This window comes from Tamandua tetradactyla, chromosome 26, assembly GCF_023851605.1.
Source record: "Tamandua tetradactyla isolate mTamTet1 chromosome 26, mTamTet1.pri, whole genome shotgun sequence".
Classification (NCBI taxonomy): domain Eukaryota; kingdom Metazoa; phylum Chordata; class Mammalia; order Pilosa; family Myrmecophagidae; genus Tamandua; species Tamandua tetradactyla.
This window is the reverse complement of record NC_135352.1, coordinates 29962864-29984357: the sequence shown is the minus strand read 5'-3', so window position 1 is coordinate 29984357 and position 21494 is coordinate 29962864. Positions and strand designations below refer to the sequence as shown.

General features: G+C 41.1%; 1 protein-coding gene across 1 annotated transcript in view; it reads left to right on the top strand.

Annotated features, from left to right (window-relative positions):
• Window positions 1–18084: 18084 nt before the first annotated feature.
• WWC2 (WW and C2 domain containing 2) overlaps window positions 18085–21494 on the top strand; it is a 298652-nt gene continuing 295242 nt past the window's right edge. Inside the window, exon 1 of the mRNA XM_077144654.1 lies at window positions 18085–18594. Coding sequence (XP_077000769.1) covers window positions 18464–18594 — 131 coding nt within the window. The 5' untranslated portion in view covers window positions 18085–18463. The remainder of the gene's footprint in view (window positions 18595–21494) is intronic.

The window sequence follows — 21494 nt, the reverse complement described above, 5'->3', positions numbered from 1 at the left end:
TCCGGATAGACAGCTCTGGATACTCAATATGTATCAAAATATTAAACATGCTAATCCATTGATTCAATAATTCCAGATGAAACACTATTTATTAAATTGCCACTCAGACCAATTGGGTTAGAATCATCTGGGGTTCGTGTTGAGAACATAGCTTTGAATGTCTCATTTCAAAGCAATTGAATCAGAATTTCTGGGACACCTGGGAATCTACATTTCTAATAAGTTCACCAAGAGATTCTTATGTTCACTGAAGTTTAACAAATTCTGCCCTAACCAGAGTGGAGAGTCAGAGCCCTGGCAGGGTGTGCACAGAGGGACAGTCTGGCACGGGACATTGGAGCCCAAGATGCGTAAGGAAAAAGCATCCATGCGGGTGGAAGATAAAGCTAGGAGGGTGAAAATGGTGTCCCTACAGAAGGGCGGCCCAGCTTGGAGTGTCAAAGCCCAAGAAAGATGAGAGGATCGTCCAGGTGAAGCTGGAGAGGCAGCTGGGTAGGGGTGTTGGAGCCAGACGGGGTGAGGATGGGGTCTGTGCAGGCTGTGACCCAGCCCCAGCTGTGAAGGCCACACAGAAGGTAAGAAAGGCTTCCAGGAGGGGCCAGCGAGGCTGGAGGTATGGAGGCTGGAGGGCCTGGGGAAGGCATCTCACTAGGAACAGAGCAGTGGCAGCTTTGGGAGATGTTTTATATTTGGTGGTACTTATTAAATATGTAAACATGTAAAGTATGCGAATCAACTTTCTCATTGGTGGAGAAATAAATGCAAATGCAAATATAGAATATTCATTATGGAAATGAAATGAAACTAGAAAGAATGTTGTGGTATTGGATTTGAATGGAAAAATCACTGTAAATGCATGGCTTTTGATAGATAGATACATACATAGATAGACAGATGACAGATAATGATTGATAGATTATAAGGATAGATAGATAGATAAAGTATAGATGTAAATATGTGTCTAAAATTCCCCAAGATAGTAACATTTCCACAGAAATTAATCCACCTAGGTACCCAGATCTTGGTTTCTAAATACAATCCCCTACTAGAAGGAATTAGGGCTCCTTGGAGAAATGGCTGATTCCAGCTCTGAGTCAGAGAAAGCACAAGATGAGAATCGGACACTTTGTGCCATAAAACAAGGAAGTGCTCAAAGAACAATGGGGGCAGCTAAAAGATAACAGGAGCCAACTTAAAGGGGCTCCCACGGGCCAAATCTGAAAGAATTTGAGCATTAAAGAAAATAACTGAAATGGATTATAACACTATAATAGAAAAATAAACCACGAGTCCCTAGTAATAAAAAAGAAAAAAGTAGGGAAAAATTCATCTCTCTATAAAAATTCTGGCTGATAAAGGTAGGGGAAAATATCACCATTTTGGAGACATCAATGTAATAATTAATTAAAGCACGGATATTCAATGGATGCCAAGTCCAGTGAGTGAAAGATTTGTTGTCCAGTGAGAGAAAAGATATGCTTATCAGATACCACCTCATCCAAGTGATTACATTTAGCGTCACAAATGAAGGACACAACTGACATCATATACCTCCTTGCTTTAGTTTGCAAGCTGGTGGACTGTGATGTATCGGAAACAGAATGGCTTTTAAAAAGGGGAATTTATTAAGTTGCAAGTTTACAGTTTTAAGGCCATGAAAATGTCCAAATTAAGGCAAGGCTATGAAAATGTCCAAATTAAGGTACCAAGAAGAAGTTACCTTCACTCAAGAAAGGCCGATGAAGTTCAGGTTTTCTCTCTCAGCTGGAAGGGCACATGACAATGTCTGCTAGCTTTCTCTCCCTGCTTCTTGTTTCATGAAACTCCCCTGGGGGTGTTTTCCTTCTCATTTCCAAAGGTCTCCAGCTTTTTCCAAAATGGTTCCCTCTTAAAGAACCCCAGTAAGCAACCCCACCTTGAATGGGTAGAGATGCATCTCCATGGAAACCATCTATTCAAAAGGTCCCACCCACAATTGGTGGCTCACATCAGCATGGAAACAATAAAAAAGCTCCCACCCAGCAATATTGAGTGAGAATGAAAGAACTTGACTTTTCTGAAGTACACAACAAATTCAATCCTGATAGGATGCAGTGGCAAGTACACAATCTCACCCATGAAATATCCTTGAAAAAAATTTAACCTGAAATAAATCAGAAGGAAATAATCAGGAAAATCCAGATTGTAGGATATTTTGCAAGATGTCTGGCCTAGACTCTTCAAACTTATATCAGTGCTGTAAAAGACTAAACAACAAAGCAAAATGGGACTCTTCTGGACTAAAGGAGACTAAAGAAGCATAAGAATCAAATGCAATGTGATATTCCTAACTGGACCCTGTTTTAAACAACTGAACAGTCAAAAGCCAAGTAGCTATAGAGGACAGATTGGGGTAATTGGAGAAATTTTAATATAGGCTATATACTGGATATTCATTATATCCATTTTAATTTCCTGGATTTAATGATTATAATAATGTGGTTATTTTTAGTGATACATATATTTAGGTGATACATATTGACATATATAGAACTCAAGTGTCATAGTATCTGCAATTTATTTTCAAATGGCTGAGAAAAAAAGCATATATATTTACCTATAAACAGAGAGAGAAAAATTATGTGGCAAAATATTAATATCATGTGACTGTGTGATTGTGAAAACCTAAAAAAAAAAAAGAAAGTCATCATATATGTCAATGGTGATTGTTCACTTAATCAGCATACAGTAAAACACACTGAACACAGAAACCAAAAAAATATATATATTACTATCTCCTGGTGAATCTGGAAGACAGATACATAGGGATTCATTTTATTGCCCTTTCAACTTTTTTGTAAGCTTCACATTTTTGAAAATAAAAAGTCAGAATCTAACTCTCTTGGGTATATCTCAAGAAGTAAACGATTCAGATTTCTGATTTTTAAAATATCAAAATAACAGTATTACACTAACAAAATTATAAATATTTAAAGATATAAAAACAGTGTAGTGTAAGGCAATATCCAAATACTGAGAATCAGTATTGCAATCTATAAGGGACCTTGCTCCTAAACCTTTAAATCTCCAGAACCCTGTTCACAGTGAGTGAATGGATGTGTGAAGAATTTATTTTATTTTGCAATTTGAGGGTTTGGGAAACCCCTAGAAGAGAAGGTGATTTGGATGTTTTATGCAGGAAGAGATGAGGTGAGTGAAAGATAAGGGTCATACAAGTGGCTGTGCACAGTGCAAATCGGGACCGCCGACCCATCTGCATCCTACCCACCACCCTACCACTGCCACGGGGTGCCGGCAGGACAGTATTCAAGTGCTTTTTAAACCGAGAGTGTTTCTTAACCAGATAGAGCATTGATTGTGCAGGGTTATTACTGTACAGGATTTATAATGACTGACAAAGGTCTGGATCAGGATAACAACTTGAAGGATTATGGCTTTGCTTTGTAGAATTATTGTAATTGGATCTTGTTTGTATATATGTCCCCAAATCTGTAAGTAAATAAACAAGGGAATTCATAGTCCATCTCAGAAAGAATAACCTTTAGTGTGTCATTTGCACTCACATGTCACACATGATAATTAAAAGTTTTCCATCTGTTTGTCAAAGCATGGTGACTTGGTGGCCCATGGTTAAGCACTCCGTCTCTAGTAAAGCTTAATAGCAGGCCTTAAGTTGTTTCTCAAGAAAAGAGTAGTTGGGTACATAGGTGGTTCAGTGGTAGAATGCTTGCCTTCCATGCAGGAGACCTGGGTTCGATTCCTGGACCATGCACCTTAAACAAACAAACAAACAAACAAACAAAAAAAGAGTAGTTATCTGCAGAGGGTGGCAGTGCTTTGCTCCAAAATCCTAAAGGTCTATGATATGATTCTCCCATAGTGGCCTGCCAAAGGCTCCGACAGCATCTCTATTTGCTCATGACATTTCCAGCACCATAGCATCTGCTAGAGTGAAGGAAGATTAATGGTATAAATTTTTGGCAGTGTAGCAGGAACCTTCCCTAATGGGACCCATACTTCCTTCCATTTAAGTTGTTCTAAGCATGTAAATTGGCTTGAATTGATTGAGGGGTTGTGACTCGTTTTTTGTGATCAAGTTAGATTCCTTTTCACTTGACCTAGGAATCTTCTGCTTATATGGATTAAAAAGAATTTCATGGACTGACCATCCATTTCACTTCTGGGTACCCCTGATCCACTAGCCAATGCCATATGTCTCTGCAAGTCAAACTATTCTGATTACTGCTGTAACTCTGCTATCTACTATGGTAGCCGCATCTACGTTGTGTTTGGTGATTGTGTATGGCTACTTAGCTCCTGCCAATTTGGGATTTGATTATATCAAAGGCTCTATCTAAGTTTGGTGGTAGGTGTTCCTATAGTAATATCCGACTTTTAGCAACCACGGAAATCTTTAAGGATAATGGAGCTGGTCTCATAAATTTACTCCTTACAGTCTTGGTGGAAGGTGTGTCTCTAGACATTCCTGGGGTGGGTGAGCAGGTGTCACTGATGAATCTTTTCTAACCAATTTCTCTCAGCTTTTGCATCCTTCCATCTACCTTATACCAGGGCAGTTCTGGCAAATTGATTTCAGGTAATGTAGGCCACTTTTGGCCCATGCTTCAGCCAACTGCTCTAACAAATTGTTAGAGCCCTTTCTAACTCCTGGAGCTATAACAATGAATCCTGACTCTGTGCTAAGTGGGCCCATATCAATAAATAAATCCTGATGCAGCTTTTTGAGCCTTCCCCATTTATCACACACAATATCTATTCCTACACATATTCCCCTGATTTCTATCTATAAAAATTATAAAAACCATGCAGAATGTAAAAAAAAAGATCATGGTGATGAATACACAAATATGTGATGATATTGTGAGCCAGTGATTGTATACCATGTTTGTACGTTAAGAATGTTTGTGTGTTTTATGTTGTTTTATTAATAAAAATATAGTTTTTTAAAGTGCAACACTTAGACAAAAAAAATCATGCAGTTCTTTTGGAGTTTAGCATATCTTCTCATGGGTCATGTTATGTAACTTACTTTTAGGGCTTCTTGGGACCTCAGGGTAGTTACAGGTCTGGAAGTAAAGAGGGGTAATAGGAGTGGGTTGTGAGAGGAATCAGCAGTGTTTCTGTAGGACAACTACCTCAAAATATTCCATTACAATCTGATCTGGCAAAACAGGGTTAATCCAACTATGTGATGATATTGTGAGTTATTGATTATATACCAAGAATGGAATGATCATTTGGTAAGAATGTTTGTATTTGTATGTTGTTATGTTTTTAAAAAGTTAAAAAAATAAAAACAAAAACAGGGTTAATCTTTTCAGATGGATATGTGAGGCTATTTCCTCAGTGGAGGGCCTACAGCCTTTTCAGAAATGATAGGGTTAATCTCTTGAGCTGAACACTGAATGGCTGATTTCCAAGGGCAGCCTAGATCTTAAGGGTAGACAATCACAAGTGTATCTGTCAAAGAAGAGTCAGCAGAATTTAGGGTTTCACTCTCTCCACCATCATCACTGCTAGCCATATGAATGCCTTTCCAATTGTCACAGTCCCATGCCATTCTTTCCCAGTTAATGCCCTCACTTAAAAGGTGATGAATTCCATTTACAATGTAATTCAGTCACTTGCACTGGTTTTCAGTAATCTCAAATCCATGACTACAAGAAATAAGCACTTCTTTTGGTACACACACACAGAAACTTTCATGTTCTTCATACAGCCCTTGAGCTGGGAATTTGAAGCGTTGGGCTCATCCCTTTCTTTAATAACTATATCCAGCATATTTTAGGAACATCAGCCAACATCACTACACTTCTTAACTCCACAAAACTTTTTGTCAAATACACTGTAACCCAGACCTTCTTGCCTTTTATAAGCATTGGAGTAACAGTATCCAATGGTGACAATTTATGTGTCTCTAATTGCTAATTCATGGCTCTCTTTATAATCATATTAGCCTTTAGTGGCTTTCTCTATAATCATATTAGCATTCCAATTCCCAAAATCCCAGAACCATTTTGAAAATCTCATCCTTAAGATTCTGTTTCTCAATTAACAGTCATGATATCAAAATCTGTATTGTCAGAGTTCTCAAAAGAAACAGAACTGACAGGATGTGTGTGTGTGTGTGTGTGTGTGTGTGTGCATGTGTGTTAGCTTCTTTGCCTGCTCAAGAAAATACTATGAAATGGGTTACGTTAAAAAATGGGAACTTATTCACTCACAGTTTTGAAGTTAGGTAAAGGTCCAAATTAAAGCATCATCAATAGTGCTTTCTCCCCAAAGTCTGTGGCATTCTGGGGCTGGCTGCTGGTTATCTTTGGTCCTTAGCCTGTCACATGGCAAGGCATATGTCAGTGTCTTCTAGTCTCTCCCTTCTCTTCCACATACTGTTGACGTACAGCTTCAGGCTGTTCCCTCTGGCTTTCTCTCAGTCTGAATTTCATCCTCCAGTCATAGAATTAAGACCCATCCTATGAAATGGTCTACATTTTAAAACTTCAAGTTCTGTGTGAGACAAAATGAAGAGATGTTTATTTGGTACAAAATTTATATTTTGGCTAGCGCGTTATATTAGTTTGTAAGCTGCCGGAATGTGATATACCTGAAATGGAATGGATTTTAAAAAGAGGAATTTATTAAGTTGCAAGTTTACAGTTCTAAGGCCACGAAAATGTCCCAATTAAGGCAAGGCTATAAAAATGTTCAAATTAAGGCATCCAGGGAAAGATACCTTGGTTCAAGAAGGCCAGTGATGGTCAGGGTTTCTCTCTCAGCTGGAAAAGCACATGGTAGCATGACTGGCTTTCTCTCCAGGTTTCTTCAGTGGCTTCCCCAGGGCTCTGTCCATTCTGTTGGCTCTGTTGGTCTTGGTGGCTCTAAAGCTTTTTCTAAAATGGTTCCCTCTTAAAGGGCTCCAGTAAGCAACCCCACCTTGAATGGGTAGAGACACGTCTCCATGGAAATACTCTAATCAAAAGTTACCACCCACAGTTGGGTGGGTCATATCTCCATGGAAACAATAAAAAGAGATTCTACCCTACAATATTGAAGGAGAATTAAAAGACATGGCTTTTCTGTGGTACACAACACATTCAAACCAGCATACATATGATCTAATTTAACTTGTATGGTCAGTTTATTCGAATGCAATATACACGTGGAATCTTGAATAGGGCATGAGATCTTGTTAGTTTGTACAGTTCAACAATTTGAGGTACTTCCCTCTAGCCACTCCAATACACCACAAACTAAAAAGGGACGAGTATGTAACTATATAGTTGTGACTGTGTGATTGTGAAAACTGTGTGGCTGACACTCCCTTTATCCAGGTTATGGACAGATGATAAAAAATAAGGACAATAAAAATAAGTAATAGGGTGGGATAAGAAGTAAAAAAAAATTGGGTGGATTGCAATACTAGTGGTCAGTGAGAGGGAGGAGTGAGGGGTATGGGATGTATGAGTTTTTTCTTTTTATTTCTTTTTCTGGAATGATGCAAAACTGATCAAACTGGTGAATAAACAACTATCTGATGATATTGTGAGCAATTGATGGTATGCTTTGGATGGACTGTATGTGCATGAAGATATCTCAATAAAGGAAATATATATGTATATTTTAAAAGACCCATCCTGATTGAGGTGGTCTGCTCCCTAACTGAAATAACTTCATCAAAATAGTCTAATATCAATGGGTTCACCCCTATAGGAATGGGTTAGGTCTAGAAATATTCTTTTCTGGGGTACATACAGCTTCAAACCACCACACTTTTCACCCCATGGACCCCCAAAAGACATGTACTTTCTTTATGCAAAATATATTCCTTCTAGCACAATACCCAAAAGCCTTAAGTCCTTTCAGAAACAGTGCTTAGCATAAAGTCTCATCACAATTGGTTATGGATGTGGTCCTTCCTGGGGCATAATTCCTCTCTGTCTGTTGACCTGTGAAACCTAGAGAACAAGTTATCTGCTTCCAATATAAAAAGGAAGGACAGGGCTGGCCATGGTGGCTCAGCAGGCAGAGTTCTTGCCTGCTGTGCTGGAGACCTGGGTTCGATTTCAGGTGCCTACCCATGCAAAAAAAAAAGAGAGAGAGAGGCATAGACATCAAGTAGACAGTCCCATTCTACGAGGGAGAAACCAGCAGAAAAACAGAAATCACAGGTCCAAACAATTTTGAAATCCAGCAGAACAAACTCCATTAGATTTCAAGGTCTAAAGTTTTTTTTGTAAAAAACTTGTTGGCTTTGCATGTGGTTCACAGAAGTCCAAACCATCAGACTGAAGGACTTTCAGTAGATCTTTCCTGTATAACTGCATTTCCAATTCTGACTTTCACTGAAATTGTCAACTGATTCCATGATCAGTTAAACTCTCACTTGGAGCCCTATTTTGTATAGGTTCATAATTTTCCAAACCATCAATTTCTGGTTTCTTTGTACCCAGGTATTCAGTTCTCAGCTTATCCTTTCCTCTCTCATTTCACTATAAGCTACAAGAAGAACTAAGCTGTACCTTCCACACTAAACTTGGAAATCTCCTCAGTTAAATACCCAAGTTCATCATTTTCAAGTTCTGCCTTCCATCTGACATCAGAACTCAATTCCTCCAAGTTCTCTATCACTTTAAAATAAGGGCTGCCTTTCCACCAGTTTTAAGTAACACATTCATCATATCCTTCTAAGGCTTCGTTGGAAGTAACTTTAGCCTAAATATTTCTACCAACAGTCTCTTCAAAGCAATCTGGGCTTTTTCCATCAAGCATCTCACAATTCTTCCAGCCTCTACCCATTACCCAATTGCAAAACCATTTTCACATTTTTGGTATTTGCGATAGCAGCACCCCATTCTCCTTGTACCAAAATCTGTTTTAGTTTCCTTGGTTGCTGAAGCAAATACCATGAAATGGGTCTGGTTAACAATGGGAATTTATTAGCTTATGGTTTGAGGCTGAGAAAATGACCAAATCAAGGCATCATCAAGGAAATGCTTTCTTCCCAAAGACTATGGCATTCTGGGGCTGGCAGCTGGCAATCCTTGGTCCTTAGCTTGTCACATGACAATGCACATGGTGGCATCTCATGATCTCTCCCTTCTCTTCTGGGTTCTGTAGATGTTTAGTTTCTGGCTGTTCTTTCTGGCTTTCTCTCCATTTGAATTTCATTCTGTTTATAAAAGACTCCAATAAGAATTCTTGATATTCTTACAAGCAATGTGGACAACCAAAGCTATAGGCTGAGCCCCCAGTCTTGGGGTTTATTCATATGAAACTTAACCCCAGAAAGTATAGGTCAAGCCTACTTAAAATTAGGCCTAAGAGTCACCCCCAAGAGAACCTCTTTTGTTGCTCAGATGTGGCCTCTCTCTCCAGCCAACACAACAAGCAAACTCACCACCCTCCTCCTGTCTACATGGGACATGACTCCCAGGGGTGTGGATCTTCCTGGCAGTGTGGGACAGAAATCCCAGAATGAGCTGAGATTCAGCATCAAGGGATTAAGAAAAACTCTAGAATGAGCTGAGACCCAGCATCAAGGGATTAAGAAAACCTTCTCTACCAAAAGGGGAAGAGTGAAATGAGACAAAGTGTCAATGGTTGAGAGATTCCAGACAGAGTTGAGAGGTTATCCTGGAGGTTATTCTTATGCATTAAGTAGATATCACCTTGTTATTCAAGATGTAATGGAGAGGCTGGAGGGAAATGCCTGAAAATGTAGAGCTGTGTTCCAGTAGCCATGTTTCTTGATGATGATTGAACAATGATACAGCTTTCACAATGAGACTCTGTGAATGTGAAAACCTTGTGTCTGATGCTCCTTTTAGCTACTATATCAACAGAAAAGTAGAACATATGGAATAAAAATAAATAATAGGGGGAACAAATGTTACAATAAATTTAGTTTGAAATGCTAGTGATCAATGAAAGGGAGGGGTAAGGGGTATGGTATGTATAATCTTTTTTTTCTGTTTTTGTTTTATTTCTTTTTCTGAATAGATGTAACTTTCCCAAGAAATGATCATGATGATGAATATGCAACTATGTGATGATATTGTGAATTACTGATTATATATGTAGAATGGAATGATCAAAATAGGAATGTTTGCATTTGTTAGGTGTTTTTTGGTATTTAAAAAAATAAAATACAAAAATTAAAAAAAAAAGACTCCAATAATAGGATTAAGACCCATCCAGATTGAGGTGAACCACATCTTAACTGAAATAATCTCATCAAAAGGTTCTACTTACAATGGGTTCACCCTCATAGGAATGGGTTCAGTTTAAGAACATACAACTTCAAACCATCACAGTGTGTGTATGTATGTATGTGCACATATAAATATGTATATACATATATATGCATGCATGTATGTATTAAGATATTTATTATAGGAATTGGCTCACATGACCATGGTGATTGGCAAATCCAAATTCCATAGGGCAGGCTGCAAGTTGGGAACTCCAATGAATGTTACCATGAATTCCCCAGGAGAAGGTGGCTGCCTGAAGTAGACATGGAAATTCTTTCTGACTGCTGAAATCTTCAACCCTCCTTTAAGTCCTTCAACTGATTGGATGAGAGTTCTCTCACTGCTGGAGGTAGTCTCCTTAATTAATTGCAGATGTAATCAGCCACAGATGCAGTCAATTGACTAGTGATTTGAATATATGAAATACCCTCACAATAATAATCAGGTCCGGGTTTGCAGACAATTGGACTCAATAACCTAGCCAATGTGACACATGAACTTAACAATTACAACAAAGTCTTTTATTTCTTTTTTCTTTCACCTAACATTTTGTTCTAAAAGATTCATCCAAGGTGCTCTGTGTTGCTGTTGCTCATTCTTTTTTCACTGTCACATTGTATTCCATTATTTAAATATACTATGGCTTATTATCTACTCCCCTCTTTTTATTGGACATTTGCATTTTACAGTTTTGGCTACTGCAAATACTACTACTTTAAACATACACATATATATATATGATACATATGTGTTTATTTCCTTATGAGCAGAATTACTGCAAAATAGGATCTGGATATAATTAACTTTCCTAGATAAGGTCAAACTGTTCTTGTTTCAATTTGTACTCTCACCAGTAGTTAATGCAAATTCTTGTTGCTCTATATTCTTGCCAACACTTAGTGTTATTAGACTTATAAATTTTTGCTAATTTAGTGGCTGTGTATTAGTATCTCATTGCACATTTAATTTGCATTTCGCTAGTTACTAATGATGCTAATACTTTTCCATATGTTTATTGACAAAATGCATTGCTTTGAGCATGTGTTATGTTTGTTTTATTCCATAGCCTCTTTTCCTATTCAATTTGACTATCTCCAAATCAGACAAATGTGAAAGATTTGAAGCTAAATTTCTTAGCCAAACTCATAGATTTATGAGTCAACATCAGCAAAGTAAGAACTGAGGGGAAGAGAGAAAATGAAGTAGAAAATGAAATTCAGCAATACAGGAAAGGTAACTAAAATTGTTTTATATGATAAGAATGACAGAATACAATCCTATCTTTCATAGAATGCTGTTTGTTCCACTTCAATGGAGGAAAGAATAGTGTCGTCACTAAATGCTCCTGAGAAAACTGGATAGCCACATGCCAAGGAACTAAACCAGACCTCTACCTCACGCTATATGTGGAAATTAACTCAAAATGAATCAGTGATCTGAATAGAAGAACTACCACCATAAAACTCATAGGAGAAAACATAAGGAAATATCTTTAAGCCCTTTATTAGGGAATGTATCCTAGACTTTACTTCAAAAGCACAAGCAAGTTAAAGGAAAAATAGATAAATGAGACTTTATCAAAATTTAAAACTTTTGCGTATCAAAGGGCTTTATCAAGAAAGTTAAAAGACAACCTACAGAGTAGGAGAAAATATTTGTAAACCACATATCAAAAAGGGTTTAAAATTCAGAATATATAAAGAATTCCTACAACTCAGTGACAAAAAGAGAAACAACCCAAGTAAAAATTGTGCAGAAGGCTTTAATATACATTCCTGCAAAGGAGACTTACAAATGGCCGATAAGTTCATGAAAAGATGCTCGACACGATTAACCATTAGGGAAATGAAAAACCAAGTCACAATGAGATACCACCTCACGCTCACAAGAATACCACCTCACTATTATAAAAAAGGAAAATAAGTATTGGGGAGGACCTGGAGAAATAAGTACCCTGGTACAGTTATGCAGCCTCTGGTGAAAGCAATTCTGTGGTTCCTCAAAAAATTAAACATAAAACAACCATATGAGTTGGCAATCTCTCTTCTAGGTATATACCCCAAAGAATTGAAAGCAGGGACTCCAACAGATATATGTACATGAATGTTCACAGTAGCATTATTCATAATAGCCAAAAGGTGGAAGCAACCTCTTTTAGTTTCCCTACTGCCAAAACAAATACCATACAATAGGTTGACTTAACAGCAGGAATTTATTGGCTTAGTTTCAGAGGCCAGAAGGTTTGTTTCCTCCTAGGGTTGCTATCTTCTGATTGACAAGCAAGTTTTGTGGTTCCTTGGTTATTCTGTCACGTGGCGATGCACGTGATGGATTCTTCTTTCTTTCTTGGGATCTGTTGACTTTCCAGCTTCTGGCTGCTCCCTGTCACTTCTCTCTCTGTGGCTTTCTTCAAAAGCTTTCCAGTAGTAGGATTAGAACCCATCCTGATTCAGTTGGGCCACACTTTAAGTGAAGTAACTTCATCATGAAGTCCCATTTATAATGGGTTCACACCCACAGGAATGATATAAGATTAAGGACATATTTTTCTGGGATGCATAACTCCAAGCCACCATACCACTCCATTTTGAATAGAGTAATAAAATGTTCTCTACACATACAATGGAATGATTGAACCATCAAAAGGAATGATGTTCTGATACATGATACAACATGGAAGAACATCGAACACATTATGTTGAGTGAAATAGGCTATAATGAAAAGGATAGATATTATTTGCTTTCGCTTACATGATATCATTAGAACACACAAATTCATAGAGGCAGAAGGTAGATTATTGGTTACTGGGGGTGGGGCGACAGGAGGATGGGGAATAAGGAGTTAATGTGTGATGGGTACAGAGTTTCTATTTAGAATGATGGAAGAGTTTAGTAATGTATGGTGGTTATGACAGGACAACATTGTGGATATAATTAATACCACTGAATTGTATACTTGAAAGTGTTTTAAATGGGAACTTTTATGTTGTATGTGTTACCATGACAAAATTTTTTTTAAAAAAATCGCTCTTTTTTAATTTACAGGCTGTAAAAATGGAAAGGAAAAAAGATGCAAATTAAAAATGGTAAAAAGAAAATTATTTCAATTATAAGAAAAAATGTGAATGAATACTTACCCTAAGAGGCTACTTATAGAATATGTGGGCAGTGCCCTCTAAGATCCTAATACATGCAAACATGGCATTTGAGCTTCTGTTTCTTCTCACAATAATAAAGATAGACTTAATTGTTACTTGCCTTTCTAACAACGACAGATTTGCTCAATGTGGATATCTTATCTGTAGTGAATAAGGTAAAACCTAATCTGTTTGATGTTGCTTATAATAGAATTGGAGTGATTGTTTCTGCCTGAGGTGTGGGTATAATAATTAACTGGAGGGGAAGTGGTTATGGTAATTGAGGTTTCTGGTTTGGCCCAGCACTTGGAATTTTGAAGGTCATATGTCTACTTAAAGACTGTCTAGACAAGAACATTTAAGAACTGTGGATTAGAGTTACCGATTCACAATAATTAGAGATGTTATTTATTTTAATCAATCCAGTTGCAGAAGAGCCAGAAAAAGAAAAAAAAAACCACTAGTTTGATTCAGAAAAAAAGGGAACTTTCTCTTTATTTAGAATGTTCAGTTTATATAATCTCTGTGTCCTTGAGGAAACAAGGGAGATTAAAATATTGAAAACCAGTTCATCTTGTCCCACACATGAATTGATTCACTATCATAACAATAAAGGTTATAACAATTATTCATTCAGCGATGATTTATGAGCTTGTGACTAATTTTTTTAATCACTAAAAGTGAAGACCATATTTAAAAAGAAGTAAATTAAATCATATCAAATTACTGAACAGTTATAGCCAAAAATAGAATTACAGTTAGATTACTTAATTCTGTTTGGTGTGCACTGAAATTTCTCAAAACTCTGTCCTGAGTCCTCAGCCTCTGCAAACTTACAGGTGGATGACATCCAATCACTTATTTGCAATCCTGACCTTTATCTTGAGCTTTAGTCTTGACCTTTAACATTCTGCTGGGTGTCTCTAATTGCTAAAATGAAACCCCATATCAATTCTCTCTTGAATTTTCATTTTTCCCCCCAGTTATTTGACTCTCGTTTGATAGCCTAAAATCTTGCAATCATCCCAGTTCCCTCTATTCAGCTCTCCCTTCTTAATCAAATCAGTTGCAAATTCTTGCCGAACAATCTCTTTGCAGTCCCCATTGCTTTATTTCTTATCCAGGCCTTTGTAGATCTCATATCTATACTATCAAGACAGACTCCTAACTAGACGGCTCCAGCCAGCTTTGGGTTCGTTCACTCCAGACTTGAACTTTGCACATCTATTTTTTTCTAAGAGCATGCTCTGCCATGCCTGTCCATTTCGGCAGGATGTCTTTGCTCATCTCTACCTCATCCTTTTTCTTTAATGCTCATTTATCTCATGTATGCTTCTTCCATGGGATCTTCCTACAGCCACCATCCTCTATAAACCCTCCCCCCTTCCTCCACCCCTACCTTTACTTTAAAGTCAAACTCTTCCTTAGACATTAAGAAAGTGTTTAAGAGATGGTCTTATTCTTTACATTACAAAAATTGTTTTTTTATTGCATGTAGAAAGTACAGAGCATGCCTTTTTTTTTCACTTAATATATCTAGTACATCTTTCCTTATTAGCAAATGTACATTTAGTGAATGCTCTTTTAATGTCTGCAGAGTATGGATGTACCATAATTAATTTAATCAGGCCATTACTGATGGACATGGGTGTTTTTTTTTCCAGTTTTATTACAGAACACGCTGCAATGAACATCCTTGTCTATAATGAAGAAATTTAATATCCATAAGTAAAATTATAGCACTGGGATTGCTGAATTAAAGGTATACATATTTAAAATTTTGAGAGATATAACAATTATTTTCTGAAATAATTTTCATTGTCTACTCCCATTTCTGATATCACTAGTTTTTCTGCAAGCCAGGATTTGGACATTGACAGTGGAAGCTTTGTTTATGGAGACTCATCCCTAAACACTATTAGTGCTGGAGAAAACGTGAAGCCAGGAGAAAAGGAAATTGAGGGCCAGAGAATAAACTCTTATAGTACATGGTTCCATTGACTGGAGTACTTTGGCATCCAGGACAATGTATCAGTTGGCTCTATCAAGGACTAACTGGAGTCCAAATCAAATCTAAATAAATGTTTGTATTTTTAAAATGGGTATAATCTTTACTTTTTGCAAATATGAAATCAAATGAAATTTCATTGTCTTAACCATTAAAGAGTTCTCTGGACAGATGATACTATGTAAATTGTGTGAATTCCTAACAGCAGAGAAACTCTGCAAAAGGGGTGTAGAGCAGTAGCTTTCCTTTCTGTCATTTTAACTTTCTTTGTACAACCAAACGCTTTCTGTGTCAATCACATGGGAAAAAAGTGAATTTGTCTTTTAATTGCTTTAGAGCTTTGTTTGTCTATTTAAAGTTCCTTTTTGAAGTCTGAAGATTTATGGAACAATAAATGCCATTTTATGCTGTGTTATTCCGGATTCCTCATGGGTTTTAGAAGTTGGGTTAAACATTTGGCAGAAAGCTGATCAAATCTGAAAATACACTGAAAAGTATTGTATACTGGTTTATCCCAGTGAAATAAATTGAAATATGACACCAGCAAGGAGTGTTACTTTTTTTTAATAGTAGGGTGTAGACATTTTAGAATAATAGTTTTTCTAATAGTTGGTGAGGGGACAGGGGAAGAGAAAAAAACAAAAGACAAAAACCCGGAAGCAACCTTTAAATAAGAATTATTTGATTGGGTTGCTTACACCAATAATGCACATTTTGGCTATCCAAGTGGGCAAATTTAGAGCAGTCAAAAACAAAACCCAAGCAGTAGAGTGAGATGAATTTCAGACAGGCCCCATTTTTTTCACAGTATTCACAAATTTAACCTTACGACATCCCACGGGGAACTAGAGAAGCTTGCCTTGAGTGATGACCTGATGAATGGACTAGGGCATAAGCTTGAAAGAAAAAGAGGAAGTCTTAGAAAGACAGCCAAAGCGCGCAAATTCTTCTAGGGTGCTTCCTTTCCCACCTCCGGTTCACTGTGGGTTTCTCCTTCCCAGGTGCTCCAAGCTCTCCTGAGTTTAAAATTTCGGCTTTAAGCCCAGAATGCTCCCAGTGCAAATAAGAGAAGATGCCCCAAGTCTGGCCCCACTGCCTTTACTCTCCAGAACTACCAGAACTACTCCTCCACCTCGGAGATTGGCCGCAGATTTCCGCACCGTCGGGGACGCGCCATCCCTGCAGGACAGCTGCTACCCAGGCCGCTCAGCTTAGCAGTGAATCTCAATTCACGTGTCCACCCCGGACACGGCCTGTGAGTCCGGGGGGAGAGGACTGTTCCAGACGCTGTGAAGGCCCTGCCATGCACTGTGTCCCGTGCAGAGTGGGAAGTCCTTACGCCTTAGCCGGCAGGCCTTTCTCGGGTATGTGTATTTTAAAAGATGTTTAGTAACTCACAAGAATATAATTGGGGAACGGTGGTGTAGATCTGTCTGGAGAGGCGTTTTGGGGTAGGAAATTCCCTCCCTGACCAACAGACTGGGAGCACTAGGTGCTGCGTCCAAACTCTGCCAGTCCCTTTGCTGCGGGCCCTGTCCTTTCCGTTGCCTGGCGTCCGTCCCCTCAGTGCACACCAGCACATAGTAACTGTTGAATAAATGCCTGTTGATTGAGAGGAGACACTTGTCCCGTCCTGAGCCTAGGTAAGCCTCGCCCCGGGGCAGCCGTGGGCTCCTTCGGGCTAGGAGGGTTACTCGGGGCGAGCGGCTGGACAGAAGAGACCGAGAACTGGACGCGGGCGCGGGGTGACCCGCTTGCTTCTCGGGGTTAGGCCGGGGTTTGCTCCGCGGCCACCGGGGCAGGCGTTCACGTCCAACTGTCCTAATCCCTGCCGCGGAGGCCGGCAACAGACGGGGCATGGGGGCTGGCAGGGCCCCTGCGGGTGGGGTGGGCGTCTAGGCCCGACGCGGAAGGCGCGGGCCAGGCCCCAGCACCGCGCACAGCTGGGACCGCAAGGCGGCCCAGGCGCGTTTCAGGGTGAGGCCGGAGTTTCCTCCGCGGCCACCCGGCCAGGCGACGCGGGGCGCAGCGCTCTCGACCGGTGGGACCGGCCCTCGCCTTCCGCCGCGAGGCCCGCGGTTTCTCGGCTGAGGTCGCGGAGGGCCAGGCGCCCTGCAGCGGCCCTGGAGGGCCACCGCCCTTGGACTCGCCACCGATACGCTTCCAGGACTTTCCATGCCTTTCCCACCGTCCGGAGCCAGCCCTCGGCCTTCCAGGGGGCGCTGGGCGCGGCGCCGGGGAGCCTTCCTGGCCTCGGTGTTTGCTGGGACTTTTCCTTCCGAGGAGCGCTTCCCCCACCCCTTTCCTCTCGAAAGCCTTGTGGTTTCCCTAGAAGACAGAAAGAGGTTGAGGAGGTTGCGGAGACTTTTCTTCTGCAGGCTTTCCCGTCCCGAAACTTTAAAAACCCGGGGCATTAAGCTGAAGAGGAGATGTGGGGGGTGCAGGGAGCAGTGCATTCCATTTCCTTCTACCCTCCCACCTGGTCCTTCGGCTCCCCTCCCCCGCCTCTAGCTCGGGCCCGCGCCCCGCCCGTGCTGCGGCCCCGGGAGCGGCAGGGTTAATCGCAGGAATGTGGCGGCGAGGAATGTGCATGCAGATGAGCGCGGAGGGGTGGAGCGGCGGGGGCGGGCCTGGGGCGGGGCGCATGTAAATTAGGAGGCCCGTCGCCGCCGCGGGCGCTCAGCGGAGCTCCCGGATCCGAGCCCAGACGGCGGCGGCTCTGGCAGCCTGGGAGCCGCGACCCTCGGCGGCCACAGGGGGACGGGGAGGAGGAGGAGGAAGAGGCGGAGGCAGCGGCGGCTAGGAGGAGGAGGAGGAGAAGGAGGAGGGTTCGCTTGCCTGCTCCGACGCAGACATGGTGGACTGATCCCGAGCGGGGCCGAGAGCAGGGTTTCCTGAGCCGCCCCCTCGCGTGGCCCCGCCGCGCCCCGAACCCGCAGCCCCAAACCCGCGTCGGGTGCGGCCGCCGGGCCGGCAGTCACGTTCCCGCCGCGTCCCGCGCCCGGTCCCTATGGAGGCGCCGCTCGCCGGCGAGGCCGCCGACCATGCCTAGGAGGGCCGGGAGCGGGCAGCTGCCGCTACCCCGGGGCTGGGAGGAGGCCAGGGACTACGACGGCAAGGTCTTCTACATCGACCACAACACCAGGAGGACCAGCTGGATCGACCCCCGGGACAGGTGGGCGGCCGGCCGGGGCGGCGGGTGGGCGCGGGACCCGCCACGGAAGCGCGGCGGCGGCTGTTGTCCGGGAGACCCGGCGGGAGCAGCGGCTCCCCGGGCGCGGGGGGCGTGGGGCGGCGTCCGCCCCGGGGGTGCCAGGAGGGGTTCCCGGAAGGAGGCGCGGGACCGTCGGCCCCGACCGTGTCAGCAGGCGAGGCGCTCCGGAGGGGCCACTTGGAACCGCCGCTTCCAGGGCCCCCTTGGCCCACCCCCCTCCCCGGGGACCTCCGGACCCTCCCCGCCCCGAGGGAAGGGTGGAACTGGCACCCCTGGCCGGCACTCCCCGTCCAGCTAACGGATCCAGAGCGGCCACCTGAGTCCTGTTCCGCGCTCGCCTCCGCCTCAAGTTGGGCGCATTGAGGCTGGAGGGCAGTTTCTGCTTCTGGGAGGCGGGGAAAGGCTTGGGGCCTCCCGGGGGCAGCCTCAGTGCGGGGTGGGACCCGGCCGTCCAGGCCACCTGTGGCATCTCTCGGGCCTCTTTGGTGCCCAGGCTTTGAAGGCAAGTTCTCTGGGTGTTCGAGGCCAGACTGGAGGGGTCGCTGGTTCCTCCCGGCGTGGACACGGGGGGCCCGGGCACCACTCCCTCTTCACTGGGCCCTGGGACGGAAAGGAACTGGCTCTGCCCCTTAGATTTTAGAAACGCTTACTTTGGGACTCTACTGCCTAGTGTTAGTCTTCACCTGAAAACTTGAACAGATCTTGTAAAGGCACATTCTGTTTAGAAGTAAGAAATGGTGAAACTGAATATTGGAACTGGACCTTGACCATTTAAGGACCCCTTACTGGAGTCTTAGCATGATTTCTTTAAACTTTTTATTCACTTGTGGAGATAAAGAAGAGAGGTAAAACAAAATCATGTAAGAAGTACTTTCAGGAGCTGAAGTTTTTTTTAAACTGACTGTTCACACAGTTTAAAAGCTCATCTTTTAAACTAATTCTTAGAATTAGTCCATTAAGGAGGTAGTTCCAATTTTAAATTTAAATCTGTCATAAGGGATAACTTCAGCAGTTGGAGTTTTATCATTTCTGAAACTTATTTCCAGCTCTTTATGGAATGTGGCTTTAAGGGTTTATAATCTTTTTAGGTATGTCGCCTAAACATCCTTCCTTTCATAAATTCAGCTTTCAATTTGAAGCTGAAATAATTTCATACTTTATATTCTGTTGCTTTTGTCCTAAGAATATTGTTTTGTTTTGTTTAAGCTATTAAAAGCAATTATAAGAAAGTCATATCTGGCATTATAAATTTATGGAACAATCCTTGTTAAATTATCCATGAAGGTATTGGTTTAGATTTCCCTCCTGAAAGGAGAAAAGGCACCTGAGCCAGGGCTTCCCTCTTTCCTGTTGCTGGCTTGATGAAAGTTGCAAGCATCACACCTTCACAGCCTCTGCAAACGTATTAGTTGTTGTCATAAACTTCACGCTCCAAGCCAGTATTTGACTTATGCCATTGCACTTTGAAACTACTTAACAGATAGTAAATGTCAGTGCTGATGGTGTGCACTGAACAGTGGCTTTTAAGGCACCTGTATAAATATTTGACTTTTACAGTTGTGTAGTAATTCTTACTGCTTTCTGATACTTGACGCTTCTCTTGAAATATGTGGGCATTTTACGTTCTCTTCTGCTTCAGTTTACATGACTTATTTTATCATTTCATTTGTGTTTACCAGAAAGGATTACAAGAATATGTAATGCCCAGGTAAAGCAAATAGAAAGTGAAGTAAAACTATATGGCTTGACTTATCGGTATCACTGCTCCTTAAACAAGTTAAGCATGTCTTCTATTTTAAACTGTTAAGGGATTAGCAATGATTATGAACTCTGTTTTCAGGAAACTGGGTAGCCAGTTGATTTGATGAGGGCCAAACAGTTTTGACTAAAATGACTCATTGTTCCAATTTTCCTTGAAGTTGTTGGGTCTTTAGGTTTTTTAAGTTATAAATTTGACTGGTTATCAATATATCTGGGTCTGAGTGTTAGAATTTTATGAAGACATTCTGTGAGACCAGTCACCATGGGACATTTTTAGTTTAATTTTTTTTTTTTTTTTTTTTTTTTTTTTTTTTTAAAAGGAAAGACAGAGAGAAGGAAGGAAGGATAGAAGGAAGGAAGGAAGGAAGAAAGGGAAACATTTTTAAACATTTTCTTGTTTTATTGTATTCTGTTTCTCCGTTTTTGTTACATGGGCTGGGGCCGGGAATCGAACCGAGGTCCTCCGGCATAGCAGGCAAGCACTTTGCCCGCTGAGCCACCGCGGCCCGCCCCTGTTTAATTTTGATTATGTTTTCTTATAGGACGATTAAGTGACTCTAAGTCTTGCTAAATGGGAAATGATATTTGAAGTTAACTGTTGACTCTTGTCAATTTTGTTACACATTGTTACCAAACATATGGAAAGAGATGTTACACATGCCAATTGGAGTGTTTGAACTCTACAGGATCACATTACAAATCCTGAAAGAAAACTGACTGACATACTGTGAATCTGCATTATTTTTAAACTTTTAAGAGCCATTTAATTAAAATGGCCACAATGATTTAGTTGTGTTTCTTATGTTAATCTGTAAAAAAGAGGATTTTTTGTTTTCGGTTAGTTTATCAGAATTTGTCAGGTTTTTCTGATTGTATGTATTATGCTGATTGAAGAGAGGCTGGGGGATTTTAAAGACACAATTTCATTCAACGAGCAGTGATTTTAGAATACTGAAACATTTAAAAATGTTTAAACTCTCAGAGATAGATGACCATAATCTAAACTGTGGTGGGATGAGATCAAAACTTTAATTGCGCCAACACTCCGTCACTCATTAAGCTTAGGTGAGTTTCTGAATCCCTCTGAACCTCTATATTTC